General features: G+C 32.7%; 1 protein-coding gene across 1 annotated transcript; it reads left to right on the forward strand.

Annotated features, from left to right (window-relative positions):
- Positions 1 to 6,858: 6,858 nt before the first annotated feature.
- Positions 6,859 to 15,201, forward strand: LOC134682645 (tubulin beta chain-like). Its single transcript, XM_063541785.1, has 4 exons — positions 6,859 to 7,089; positions 11,555 to 11,663; positions 12,508 to 12,863; positions 14,324 to 15,201. Exons 1-4 carry the CDS (start codon positions 7,033 to 7,035, stop codon positions 15,143 to 15,145), a joined length of 1,344 nt encoding a protein of 447 aa, XP_063397855.1. The 5' UTR covers positions 6,859 to 7,032; the 3' UTR covers positions 15,146 to 15,201.
- Positions 15,202 to 15,822: the final 621 nt, after the last annotated feature.

Here is a 15,822-nt window from a genome sequence, read left to right on the forward strand (position 1 = left end):
CGTGATCCATCGTTTAGGCTTCGGCTGAGATATGAAGCTTAAATACCCGTCTTCGGTTAACCTTCGTATGTCCATCTTTTGCTATCGTATATAATTTCGGCACCATCGTATAGACTTCGTTATTCATCGTACTTGCTTCGGTCACTTTTTGGTATTTTAACGAGATCGGGACCAACTTCGTACGAACTTACAATTTTCGCATTCGGGTGTCCATCGTATATAAAAATCGGGACAGTGTGACGCGGGCAAACGGAAATACTAAACTTCTAAAGATAAATCACTTCTTACATTTTGTAACCGCAAAGAATGTTTCACATTAAGCAGCTATAATTAAATTAGGGAGATTCTAATTAGAACATTATATCATGGAGATAATACCGGTATAATATATTAATATTTGATATACATTGAGTTTCATATAAAAAAAAAAGCAAAACAAAATTTTATAAGAAGCTTATTTTGGGGGAATCTGCAGGATTATACATTACATTTTGCCAGCATCATGATTCTAAATTAAATTCATTTAGATAATAAACGGCTTCTGAGTCAACAAAATACAAGAGAAGAAGAGAAACACGTGTAATTCATTAAAATATCATTTTTAAAAACGTCATGAACAGCTTTATGAAAGATTTATGCTCATCTGTGCTCGATTAAAATATGAAATATATAGAAAGTTTTGATTAAATAATCAAATAATCATGAAATATATGTCTGGTAATAAAAAAAACCTACAAAAATGACCAAGTAATCACATAATCAAAACCCCCACGAGGAGGCTCTTTGATTTACTGTGTAACAGCCTAAATCAAAATTTAGAACATTATTTAAGTACACCAAATATATTAACTGTAGAAAACATACATAGTAGAAGCGATTAAAACATATTTCTTGGGATGAAGGTAGTGTCGCAGTTGAAATTCGAAATAAGACGAAAAAATATCAATTATTCGTTGTATATATATATTCTTTATTCCAAAAGCAATACAGCTTATAGGTATCAAGTACAATAAATAGTAAGCAACAAATATTACAATAAGGTAGTTCATTAATATGCAATTAATACAATTAAAAACAAATGTAGGAGCATGATATTAATAAGCATTATGTAACAATCTTTTAATTAGTGAATTAAAGTGTGATAAACACATTCAACGATTACGATTTTTTCGGCAATACATAAATACTTTCCAAAATTATTAAGTCCTTTTATATTACGAACATATAACAATTGTATAAGTTTAAATACTGATGGATTTCTCCAATAATAAGGTTTGATATACTTCATACGAATATCTTAATATCCAATACATTCCAAAATAAAATGATATTCATCTTCAACAGAATCACAGTTGCACACATGACATATTCTATCGTTTCTGTTTATATTTAAAAACCTTCCAGTTTTAATGTTCATGTGCATGTATACGATACTTGCTTATTAATGATTTATTTTTAAAATTAACAGGTCTACTAAGATAAAACTGCAAACCATGACTGTCATGTATGTATTTGTAAAACAGACATTTAGAAGACTCCTCAAAAAATGACATTGCTTCAGATATAAACCTATCAGTAACACGCTGTTTAAAATCAGCTGTAAAAATATCTACATTTAAAATATTTTCTGTCAACCAGACATGATTTAAGCCATAATTACAAAATAAATCTCGTATTTTACATGACCAATTCAATTTATTTTTACTTTTTACATTGCTAGCCTCCAGCATTTCTTCATAACAATTTTTCAGAATACAATTGTCAGTTTTTAACAATTTACACCAATATTTCATCATTTTACAGTATCTATGTACATACATAGGGACTCTACCTAGTTCAAAATACACCATGTAATTTGTAGTACTCTTCTTAACTTTCAAAATCCTCTTTAAAAACTATAAGTGAAGAGTTTCAATATCAATTGCTTTATGATATTCCCAAACTTCGCTACCATAATTCACTATGCTTGACACATATCTATCAAATAAAGACAGAAGTGTTTCTGTATTAAAAAAGTCATCTTAAATTTTAATGAATAAACTAAAAATAGCTTTTTTACCTTGATGTGACAACATTTTCTGAGTATTCGTAAAAATACCATTATAATTTAACAGCATACCTAGATATATAAATTCATCACATAACTCAATATTCTCTCAATGAATGAACCATTTTTCATCTGGTTTGATAACACCTCTGTTTCTAAATACAACAATCTTAGATTTTAACCTATTTATATGTATATTATACCCTTAAGAACACATTTGTACAACATCTATCATTTTTTGAAGATCGTTTATATTTTCGCTGAAAATAACAGTATCGTCAGCATACATTAATAAGTAAAGCTTGGGCATTCTAATGTCATATGGTTGACAACCCTGTTTTATTAATTCTATTTCAATATCATTGACATACATAGCATATAAAAAAGGTGACAAGGATTCCATTGCATTAGACCAGTGTCACAGTTAAAGAACTCAGAAAAATTTCCCTCATGTTTAATATATAATACATATATAAGCGAAAAATTAAGAGATATTTATTTTACTAAAATACAAAACTTCAACTTGAATTTCCATATGGGAAGTTTCTGATAAATTAAATGTAAATGTATTAAGATATTTTATCTGAATATGAAAATGCAAAAAAAATATATTTCGCACCTACGAGAAAATGTCGTTTGCCGAAAAAGAGAAAAAGTGTTTTTCAGTTGATGGTGCCGACTTTAAAATGCGAAATAAGCCAGAATAATCAAGACTGTCACATATAGCAGGATACTACGAAAGCCTTTTAGGGCCCTGCTAATTTACATTTTTACAATTTGAAACCCAATTGTTCAGAGAACAATTGAAGGTCTTTCCATCAAAACAATGTATTTTGATATGAAATGTTGTGAAACTAAGTTTAAAATGTCATTTCAATCGTCAAATGATAGCTCCTAGTAAGCTGATTCCAAAAATATATTGTCTCCATACATTTTTTTTAAATAAGGGAGATAATTTGTTACTTCCGGTTTGAAAAATGTTACTTCCGATTATATTTGAATATTTACTTGACACTGATTCCAAAAATATCTGGTTTTATATACTTTTATATTAATAAAGTACAAACAAATAGCTATTTCCGGTTTACAAAAGGTCACTTCCGGTTGTTTTTTACAAGGTTAAATGGTTTGATATCTTTTTTCTAAAAGTTGTATATCTTTATCATGTATACATATAGAATAAAAGCAAAGGTCAAAATCTAGAACGTCAAATTAAGCTATGACCTTGAGATCAATTTCAAGGTCATAAACCAAGGACCTCAAATCAAAAGACCATAGGTCTTTATTATATTTAGTTAATGAGTTATATCACCAAACGCGTATTTTTAAATACAAGAGGGGAGAAAACTCCCTTTTACATTCAACGTAGGCTTGCAATCAAAATTTACATCTTACGACATGTCGCAACTAACAATTTAGTAAAAATAATTTGTTGATATCTTATACAGTCTTTGGATATAAGTGAAAATAAGCCAAATTCAAATATTAGAATATGACCTTGACCTTTGACCTTGACCTAATTTTCATTTTTTGGGACCAAGGACCTCAAATTAAAAGATCCTAGGTCTCTATCACTTATGATTTATAAGATAGAAATTCATATCACTTATATCAGATGCATAAGGGGAAATAACTCTCATATGGAGCGGTCATATCGCTTCTGTCAAAATAGGACAAATCATGCGAAGGATATAACGAGCAATTTTGTAAAATAAATTTGTCATAATCTTTTACGGTTGCGAAGGAGATGCGCTAACAAGGAAAACAGTGTTTGGGGAGATAACTCCTACAAAGAAAAGTATTCGTTTACGCAGGGTAAATTTCAAAAGCGCATAAACTGTTCGATATCATATACCAAATATCTAAGCGACATATTGCGAAACAAATGTTTATCGCAAGAACAAAATTAGGCTGAAGAAAAAAAAAAAAAAAAAAAAATAATCAGAAGAAAAACAATAGGTCTTTCCACAGAAAAGTGGAAAGACCTAATTAAATATGATATAACAAATTATCAATTTGATATAACAAATTATCAATTTGATATAACAAATTATTAATTTGATATAACAAATTACCAATTTGATATACAAATTACCAATTTGATATATAGAGATTAATACATGGCCTTTTCCATATCAGCCTGGGTATCATCCCGAGACCCCCATATCAGCCCGCGACGAAGTCGACACAGTAAAGTCTGTGTTACAAAAATGAATTTTGTCATGACAAAAGTAACTTTTGTCCACTGAAAGATAATTTTGTATGACAAAATTTTAAATTTGTAGTATGCTACAAATTTTGTTAATCTGAACTCATTTTTGTTGAACAAAACTCACTTTTGTCCGTACAAAATTTAATTACGAGTACAAAATCACAAGAGTCCCATTCGGCGCCCCGTACAGAAAGTCCAAATCTGAACTTTTACAATGGAAAAAGAAAAAAATATTTGAAATAAAGAGCTTGTATATATGAGGGTGTGAATGGAGTTTAATATATCAGAATAGAAAATAATCAACAAAAATATAAAGAATTGAGAAAAATGGACCAAAAAATAAAGAATAGAGAAAAAAGAACATAAATATTAATAAATTTACTGAATTGACGGAACCCCAACCAGACCGTGGCCTCCTCGTGGATATGGTTATTATGTTATTTTTCTAGCTTTTGAATTAACATAATTCAAACTGGTATTCATAAACTAAACTTAATTTTCCGTATCGGCGTTCATTTTCAGTACTAAACGTTCCAAATTATATGAGGTGTGATATATCAAATGTTTTCGTTTTTTCCAAGTGCATACAAGCATGTAGTCTACCTTTACAATAGTTCTAGAAATGAAATTAATTTTGATTACTTTATCATTGTCATATATATGCAAACTATTCCTTATTATTTATTAGGAATTTTTACAGGTTTAAATAGGTGGAACCAAAAGGGTTCTTGAAAATTTGGTAAGAGGTATCCAGCTTTTCTGAAATATACATTATGATAATAAATAATTTCAAAAGATATAGTTATAAAGTCTTTATTTAAATCTAAAGCATTTCGCATTTTCAATATGAATGATTGTGAGAATCGTCGTCCTTTTCTCCTGTCTCGTACCTAGCGAGTTCAAATACATTTTATTAATTCTTCCAATGTATGCATTTTGTTCTTGTATCCTTCAATTTAACATTTAAATTTTATTCCGAATAGTACAAGTAACATTTTACGTCCCAATAGATGCATTCGATTTTTCTTTTAGATCGACATGGCTTAAAATGGGGAGGTTAGTGTGTGCTTGATAACAATTTTTGGCACATCATACAGTGCTTATTATTATTATTTATCACAAGTCGTTCGCTATGCCCGTGTCTGTTGTGACGTTTTGGATTTTCGTTATCACAAATTACCTGTACTCAATTCTTCCATAGATATAAATATCATTTGGTTTTGAAGTTTGGTTGTATCTGTTGAAAACTGATTTCAAACGGGATACATGTAGCATAACCTTATTTTTACGGATATGTTGTTTTCCGAGCCCGGAAATTTAGAAACGATCCTGGTAAACTTATAGATCTTTAAAATATTTTTTGTTTTAGGGTATGCAAGTACACACCCGGCCACGTCTTCTCTGCGTTTTTGTTAGTTGTATATGTATTTGTATTCATCTAATGAGTTGAGCCTTTTTCAACTGATTTCGTTCTTATGTTGTACTGATTCATTTGCATACCACTGGCCAGGGCTAGGGGAGGGTTGTTGCCTTCAAACCAGTTTAACACCGCCACATTCTCTACATGTATGTATATGTCTCAAGTCAGGAACCTGTAGTTTAATGGTTGTCGTTTGTTACTGTAATACACATTTGTATTTCGTTCATTATTTTGTACTTAAATAAGGCCATTAGTGTTCTTGTTTTACATTTGTCATTTAGGGGCCTTTTATAGCTGACTAAGCGGAATGGTATTTGCTCATTGTTGATGGCCGTACGATGACCTATTGTTGCTAATGTCATTTGGTCTATTGTGGAGAGTTGTCTCATTAGCAATCATACCACATCTTCTTTTTAAAATTAAAACTGATTGAACCCCTTTCCATTTTGAGACTGTACTAAGACATGCTATTAGGACGATGTGTGGTAAGTTGCTGTCAGTGCAGAGTTGATGAGTCAGGCATTGGTGCGGTTTATGTTTGTGGTCTGTTGCGTTGTGCGGTAGTTAAGACAATTCCTCTTACTAGTATCTTTTTTAAGTATGTGTTATGGATCGCGGACCGCAAAGAGAACTACAAGGGAACTGTAATATGAATAGTGAAATGGATGTATAATCGTTTACTCGCAATATAAAAACCCCCAGTATGAAACGTTACGTACATGTATGTCGTTTCTTATCATATGTACACCTTTATTTGTATAATAGTAAATGTTATAGTGCAGGAATTATCAATCATTATATTCACCCAAACTCAAGACAGCCTATTGCGGGGGAGGGGGTATAGACCCCAATCTATAGTATCTCAAGAATTTCATTTAATTTTTTCTAACTTTTTACAAGAAAAAGTTCAACCTCTAATCTTATTTTCGAAGACTTCTATTCCTCTGTTAGACTAATGTTCTGGTTACATTCCTTTGCCGATATTCATCCGGCAAACGACATTCCAAGGCATAGTTCTTCTACACACACATGTCTTTTGTCAGAGGAATAGAACATTTTTGTTACCCTTCCTTCTAATATATATCTATTATATTATTTAAAAACAGTCTTTGAACGATACTATTTTCTTTTTCCGGAGTGCTCCTTCTGAAACAAAGTGGTTGATATACTTAACTTTCCAGATAGTCAATGATAAGTATTTCAGTATCATGCGATCTAAAGATCGTTCTTAATTGCCTTAGACAAGAATAGCAAGCGCGCTTTAATTTTTACATTGCGTATTAATTAATCACAAACCAACTTGTACACGTGCGGAAATTCGTCATCAATATTTAGAAGTGATACATATACAAGATGAGGGAGATAGTTCACATACAAGCAGGGCAGTGTGGAAATCAAATCGGTTCTAAGGTAATCTTTTTTCTTAATCTGATTTTTAAATTATCTTCATATCACATAATACTTATTGCCGGATTCCTGACCACTAAAATAATATTCGTACAACTTGGCGAAGAATGCGTGGAGAAATAAATACACGTCAACCTAAATACATATATATATATATTACATGTCTACCTTTATTTACTATCACAGAGTAAATAATTCTAACATTTTTTGCCGGCGAAGAAGATGTTAAAAAGTATTTCCAAAACCAAGTGACCTCTTCTTTTTCAATTGGTAGAACTGCCGCCCAATTAATTAACTTTTCAAAAAAGGGAGGGGCACCTGTTTTCTAAAATCATGTATAAAATGGCTGCTACTTCTAATACACATATGATTATAACTACCTCTCAATGACCTTGTTATTATCTAGTACTTACCGACGTAATTACATATCATACAACTGTCAATTTTGTCTGGTTTACAACTAGGGAGGGTCAATATTGTTGATGTTTATGTTTATGTGTTTTCTACGAAGCTTCTCATGTTTTTCTCACATTTATCATGTATTATTTATGTAAATTATAACATTAAGTTTCACTTATTATAATTTTATTTTTTTGAACAGCATGAATTTTTAATTTTAAGGATTATTTTATTTTAACAACATATATACACTACGACTCGTCTTATGATTTATTTATTTGGATAGTAACCTAGGTTGTAGTAGCATATCTTATTTATAGTTGTTTAATATCCAGCGGCAAATATTACTTGCATTACATGTTAGATAAATACCAACCCGCTTTAAAACTAGACCCTCTTTTTGGTATGTCAATCTTAAATGTTCTTGCTTTTTTATATTCTTGAATTTATAACCCCTGATAGAAACAAATTACACCGTTTTCGTTGGGGTTTAAAAAAAGATTGAAGATGGTGTATGATTGCCAAGAGACTAGTATCCACCACCTAGAGCCTAAATCAAGTAGATGTAAGCATACATGTATATTTTTATCAACACATTTAGGTCATGGTATGGCCTTCAGCAATGAGTAAAACATATAGTGTAAAAACATATTGGCAGCCATAAAAAGTTCAAACATGACAAAATGAGAAAAAAAACAGGGCCTGATTTATGACAAAATATAAACAAAAAACAAATTTGACAGACAGCAACTAACGACACACATCTAATAAATTAACTGCCCCTGATTATTCCTATATCCTATTAATTTTTGGCATAGTTCATGGATTAAAATACAAATTATTTTTAAATTTTGATTATGAGAAGAGGAATATTAATCAATGTTTGACTCGATAATTAATTTGCTGGATCACAACACCAGTAATGCTTTAATTTTTCATTTTGTAGATTCACCGCTTATATTTACACAAAGTTGAAAATCAAACATTTAGTTTAAAACTAAAAAAATCATTTGTTTATCACTCGGTTGTGATGGCTTTCTATTGGTAATCAGTATAAATGGGTTTTGCTGTTTAAAGGTATTTTCCATCTTAATTGTGATGTGAATAAATGAGTTCGTTCATATATCGTTGGTCAATTAAAGACAAGAAACCAAAAATATATTATGTTCATTACTTTTACATGTGTATTCCGTTTTACATATATATCCATACTTCAGATATTCCAATGGGCCTGTTACAAAATTCTTGACATATTTAATATTGTAAACAGCTTAAAATATAACGATATTAAAATCGGAATTGATATGCAGAAAACGTCTGAGACCTATTATATCAGAATGACATTTGTTTGAAGGAATATAGAAAGGTTCATTGACCTGGTAAATTGTTAAATTTGATTCTAACATTTGTAAAACATTTGTAAAAATAGAGAACTTGCCTTGCAAAGAGGCAAAACAATACCATATTAGTCTTTGAAACATCGAAACAAGCCTCACAATTTGCAATGTTAAGATCATTGATCAAAATGATCACAGTCAAAAACCGATGATTAACCCGAACGCTCTGGACTAGATATTCAAGCAATTCAAGATCTCAAGGAGCTAATAATCGAGGAATAAATGGTGACAATTTGGCTCCATCCGTTGTCAGCTGTTCCATAACAGTCACCAGCCATATAATGATAGCGTCTGTAAAATATTCAACTTCACCATGAGGAACTTATGGTTCGATAACTTTCTTTGCATCAATCCTCCATTAAGACAAGTATTATAAGAATCGCAAGTCATGAAATATCGTATAAACTAGAAACCCATGGAATGTTGCTACACTGCCATGGAAAGTTCACAATGAGAAAATTAAAATCATCTTTTTTATCGTTAGTTTTATAAGTTCTTTGGTCAAATTCAATAACAAAGTCACATAGCTGCGAACAACGTTAGTCAACAACCTTGGATGTTAAAGCCATTCATATATCGGAATACAAAGTTAAGGGAAATGATAGCTTGTGTTAAATCTTCTTCAAAAACCATGATAAGGTATTTTCTTCAGGCGAAAATGGAATAGTTGTCTAGAAAAGGAGCAAAGATAAGTCCAAGAAGAATGACTACTCTCTGTTGAAAAAAAAGTTTTTAAAAAATGTAACAACTATATATTACTAAAAATCTAGCGGTTGTATGTGGTCAGTGTAAGAGATATTTCTGTTTGAATAATATTTGTATACACAAGTGGTAAATGTCTTTATAGTCTTAAAGAAAATATTTGAAGATATCATCTTCCTTGTGAAACAAAGTTTTAACTCACTTTTTCAATACCAATGATGAATATCTGTGTAACAGGGTATATAAAACCGGTAAAAGTAAAACTTTGATATTGGGTTTGATATATGCATTCTATAAATACTTAGTACATGAGCTATGTTTCACTTTGAACCAACTGTTTGTAAATAATGATATAGACATGGTATATAAATAAGGCTTTATAGCCTATAGACGCGTGTGTATTCATATTTTTTTTAAATAAAGAAAGGATGGGTATGCTGTGTGTGTGGCTGTTCTTTTTTACACCCTGTTAGATAAAGCTCAAACATCTTAATAAATGTAGCTTGCATGGGTTATTTCGTGAAACACCGCTAGAAAAAAAATATTAAAAGTTGTGCTGTTCTGTCCAAACATCTCAATATACTAGTATATAGACTGAATTAACTTGAAATTTCATTTTGCATGTTCATAGATAAAAGAAGATATGGTATAATAGTCGATAAGACAAATCCTCATGAGAGTACAGTGACACAGAAATCAACAACTATAGGTCACTGTACGGTCTTCAACATTGAGCAAAACCCATCCGAGATAGTCAGCTATAAAAGGTTCCGAAGTGACAAACGTAAAATCATCCAAACGACAAAACTAACGGCATAATGTATGATATACAAAATAATGAACGAAACACAATATGTACTCCATGTAAACGATTATGTCACTTTGTAATCTAATTCAAACTGTGTCCTCAGTGCTTCATTGTTACATGTTATTTTGTGTGAAAAAAATTCAAAACTTACAGAGGAACATGCAGAACATGACAAGGCAGGGCGTAATGTGTTTGATAAAATACACGTACGCATTGTCGCTAGTTACATGTATATTCATCTGCCAAAAGAGGACACTGATGACGATTAAACACATGCCGTTAATAAGCCAATGGTTGTAATATCACACAGACAATTAAAGTTATATTAACATGATTAACGGAACATCCAGATAAAGAATGAGTTACTCTCCTTGCAGAGAACTAAGAAATGCTTTCTAACATAAAAACTGTTCCCTCAGTTAATGTAAATGGTGTCATGCCCTAACATATGTGTAAACATGTCTTCTCTGCTACGCTAGGTATGTCTAACGAAGTAACCACTGTTTCATAGGTTTTGCAAAACGTAGTTGTGTAAATTTTGACTTCCCTCTTTCTTTTTTCCCCCAATTGTCTGCTTACCTTCTTCTTTATATCTATTTGTTTGTCACATGATTCTCATGCAACTGAAATTTTCATGGTATCTTTAGCTTCATGTGCTAGACCTAGCATTTCGATTTATGGCCATTGTTTTATTATTGTTCGTTTCTGTGTGTGTTACATTTTAACGTTGCGTCGTTTGTTTTCTCTTATTTTTGAGTGTAAATTCACATTGCGATAAGACGTGTCACGGTACTTGTCTATCCCAAATTCCTGTATTTGGTTTTGATGTTATATTTGTTATTCTCCTGGGATTTGTCTGATGCATGGTACGTTTCTGTGTGTGTTACATTTTAGTGGTGTGTCGTTGTTCTCCTCTTATATTAGATGCGTTTCCCTCGGTTGTTGTTTGTTACCCCGATTTTGTTTTTTGTGATTTATGAGTTTTAAACAGCGGTATACCACTGTTGCCTTTATTTTACATTTACCAATCATCAATGATGTACCGCATATGTATCATGTTTGGATTGGTATCATAAGTGTGAAATACACATGTAGCAACACAGCAATGATTCTCCAGATCTATGTCTTAAAACATATAACACTGTACATTTTTTTTCTATAGTTTTGGGAGGTAATTTCGGATGAACATGGAATAGACCCTAGTGGAATTTATCATGGCGACTCTGACCTACAACTTGAGAGGATCAGTGTTTACTTTAGCGAAGCGAGCGGTAAGTGATATGTTCATGATGTTAGACGTTTTAACATTAATCTTGTCACGTGTTATGCCTTGAAACCGTAATTAAAATCATGAGGTATATATGATTAAGTAACAGGAGGAGATAGGTGGAAGTATGGTACATGTAGCATGACTAAGAAAATTCCATTCACAAAGTAGACAATAGTTTGTCTCTTATATTTGAACTTTACTGCTCTTCATACGCATACAACATCTATCTCAAAAGAAAAAAAATCAAAACAAGTGCATTTATACATGTAAAACATTTTGTGTAGCTTGACAACAGGTTGAACAAGAGCAATTAAACATATAATCGAGTTCTTGATTCTACATGTAGCATCGTAGGGTAAAACTTCGTTGTGAACTTCCATAACAAAGTTGACCATGTACGGTTGTTATCAAACCTCTCTTACATTTCTTACGCGTTGTTTGTTTGTTCGTTTTTTGGTTTTTTTTGCTGCTATTCAATCCTGTGCTCTCGAACAAACCTGACCTAATGCATTAACACTTGGACCGAGAAATTGGCAATGCAAATGTCCCATCCATTCAGCCTACTTGCAGAAGGTCGACCTACTAAACAACATGTTATATTAACTGTTAATTTGTCGTTTTATTTTTCTCTTTTTAAATGCATAAAGTTATAGTCGCTGGACATTAAACAAGCAATGGTCAAGATATTAATTATTTGCATTGGCAACTGCAGTAGAGCAATTTGATAAATAAGAACATAAAATATATACACACGAAAACATCAAACATTTTAAAAGAAACCAAAAGAAGAAATAAATACGGTCTTGAAATCTGCTTTTACATACTTTGTTGTTATATAATCATAGGAAACAAATATGTACCTAGAGCAATTCTACTTGATTTGGAACCAGGAACCATGGATTCTGTGCGATCTGGTCCCTTTGGTGAACTCTTTCGACCTGACAACTACATATTTGGTCAGTCAGGAGCTGGAAACAACTGGGCCAAAGGCCATTACACGGAAGGAGCCGAATTGGTAGATACTGTCATGGATGTCATCCGAAGAGAGACGGAAACATGCGATTGTCTACAAGGTTTCCAGATGGCGCATTCATTGGGTGGAGGAACGGGATCTGGCATGGGAACATTATTGATAAGTAAAATCCGCGAAGAATATCCGGACAGGATAATGAACACATTTTCTGTGATGCCATCTCCAAAGGTAATAAACAAATAAAATACTTTCTCTTGTGAAAGTAAAATATTCTAGTAAAAAAGAGGCGAAAGATACCAAAGGGAAAACAAAATAGTAACAATGCTACGGCAATAAAAAAAAACAAAAAATGATAAAAAGACCAACAGCAGTACACAAAACACAATAAAGAAAACCAAAACTAAAAACCGAGTACGAACTAAAAAACTACGATTGATATCAGGCCTTGCGGTCATAAAACATTCGAGTCAGTTTTTTGTACTCATACTCGAAAATCAACCAATCAAAATGCTGGATTTCATGTTTCGAGCATGGTTTTTATGCTCCAAGAACTGAGCAAAGTTTTATGACTTCAACCCCAGGTGCTTCGGTAACAAAGCAGATTCTGCTCAACATTTGACACGCGCCGTACTGCTCATGTAAGTACAAACCTGGTTATACGTAGAATCTGCTCAACATATGGCACGCGCCGTGTTGCTCATGTAAGTACAAACCTGGATAAACGTAGAATCTGCTTAACATATGGCACGCGCCGTGATGCTCATGTAAGTACAAACCTGGTTATACGTAGAATCTGCTTAACATATGGCACGCGCCGTGATGACCATGTAAGTACAAACCTGGTTATACGTAGAATCTGCTTAACATATGGCACGCGCCGTGATGCTCATGTAAGTACAAACCTGGTTATACGTAGAATCTGCTTAACATATGGCACGCGCCGTGATGCTCATGTAAGTACAAACCTGGTTATACGTAGAATCTGCTTAACATATGACACGCGCCGTGTTTCTCATGTAAGTACAAACTTGGTTATACGTAGAATCTGCTTAACATATGGCACGCGCCGTGATGATCATGTAAGTACAAACCTGGTTATACGTAGAATCTGCTTAACATATGACACGCGCCGTGTTTCTCATGTAAGTACACACCTGGTTATACGTAAAATCTGTTTAACACATGGCACGTGCCGTGATGCTCATGTAAGTACACACCTGGTTATGACGTAAACAAAATTGTTTAAGCAGATGTGCTTAGACCTTAATATCAGAGCAAACCAAGAAATCAAAAGAAGAACATATGAAAAAAGAAGATTTGGTTTGATTGCCAATGAAACAACTCTCCACAAGAGACCAAAATGACACATAAATTAACAACTATAGGTCACCGTACGGCCATCAACAATGAGCAAAGCCCATACCACATACTCAGGTATAAAAGGCCCCGAAATGACAATGTTAAACAATTCAAACGAGAAAACTAATGTTTCCATTAAGATTACCCATCGATTAATTAAGATGGAGAAGGCATGTACTGCAGGGACAAAATGTCCTGTAAATAAGAACATCGATAAATAAAAGTTTTAACTTTACATGTACTTTGACAATGTTTTTGTGCTGATACTTGCATTGTATATTAGTAAAATTTGGCAATCTGCTCAATTTCTATAAATATTTCTTTACAAGGTTTCCGACACCGTTGTTGAGCCATACAATGCAACCTTGTCAGTTCATCAGCTTGTTGAAAACACAGACGAGACTTTCTGTATCGACAACGAGGCCCTCTACGACATATGTTTCAGGACATTGAAGTTGACCACACCCACATATGGAGATTTAAACCATCTTGTGTCGGCAACAATGTCAGGCGTAACTACCTGTCTTAGATTTCCAGGACAATTAAATGCAGATTTGAGGAAATTAGCCGTTAATATGGTTCCGTTTCCTCGTCTTCATTTCTTCATGCCAGGGTTCGTACCATTAACATCACGTGGTAGTCAACAGTATCGCGCACTTACTGTACCGGAACTAACACAACAGATGTTTGATTCTAAGAACATGATGACTGCTTGTGACCCTCGCCATGGGAGATATTTGACTGTTGCATGCATGTTTCGCGGACCAATGTCAATGAAAGAGGTCGATGAACAAATGCTTAATATTCAAAACAAAAACAGTTCATACTTTGTAGAATGGATTCCAAACAATGTCAAAACTGCTGTCTGTGACATTCCACCTCGAGGCTTGAAAATGTCGGCTACTTTTATTGGTAACAGTACAGCAATTCAAGAAATATTTAAGCGAATTTCTGAGCAGTTTACAGCTATGTTTCGCCGTAAAGCTTTTCTTCATTGGTATACTGGTGAAGGAATGGATGAGATGGAATTTACCGAGGCGGAGTCGAATATGAACGATTTAGTTTCTGAATATCAACAGTACCAGGATGCAACAGCAGATGACATGGACGATTTTGATGAGCAAGAAGAAGATGAACTTGATGAAATGTAAAATTTCAAACACTCATTTTTTCGCACAGTATAAATAACACAAGATTTGCCTTTATAGACATTTTTTTTAAAACACACATCTTGCATTTAATAGATATAAGAAGATGTGGTATGAGTGTCAATGAGTCAACTCTCCATTCTAGTCACACAAACAAAAACATTATAGATCAAAGTACGGTCTACGACACAATAGTTCTCTTTTTAAATTCGTATATATATAGATGCAAAATAAAGAAAAACCTTATTGCAAAAGATTTTAAGTTTCATAAATTATGTACAGCGCTATTATAATATGCATCGTACTAGACAAAGATATTGCCAACTTCTTCAATGGTAGCTCTTAGACTAAATTACTGATTGATTATGGTTTATCTCCTGGTACATATATTCATGTAAATATTTGTTATCGGTTATAGGCTTTTGAGATTGTGAATATTGAATTGGCATAGCTTGTTGCTTTTAATAACTAATAAGTCCTAACTTGCTCTTGTCTTAAGACCGAAAAACATTATTAGTAAGTATATCAGTCATGTTCTTTATGTACTAATTTCAATCAACATACATGTACATGTAGTTACTATTAAAGTCTAGTAGCTGGGTTTTTCACACATCATTATACATGTACATGTACTTAATACACTCAGTGTTCTGAGAGACACTCGATCATAATCAGGCCTG

The sequence above is a fragment of the Mytilus trossulus genome, chromosome 1 (assembly GCF_036588685.1).
Source record: "Mytilus trossulus isolate FHL-02 chromosome 1, PNRI_Mtr1.1.1.hap1, whole genome shotgun sequence".
Taxonomy (NCBI): domain Eukaryota; kingdom Metazoa; phylum Mollusca; class Bivalvia; order Mytilida; family Mytilidae; genus Mytilus; species Mytilus trossulus.

Bases quoted from the DNA above. Each gene is read 5' to 3' on its own strand.
- LOC134682645 (XM_063541785.1), top strand. From the start codon at position 7,033: ATGAGGGAGATAGTTCACATACAAGCAGGGCAGTGTGGAAATCAAATC. The intron at 7,090-11,554 runs GTAATCTTTTTT...TTTTTTCTATAG, and splicing joins GAAATCAAATCGGTTCTAAG to TTTTGGGAGGTAATTTCGGA. The intron at 12,864-14,323 runs GTAATAAACAAA...TTTCTTTACAAG, and splicing joins CTGTGATGCCATCTCCAAAG to GTTTCCGACACCGTTGTTGA.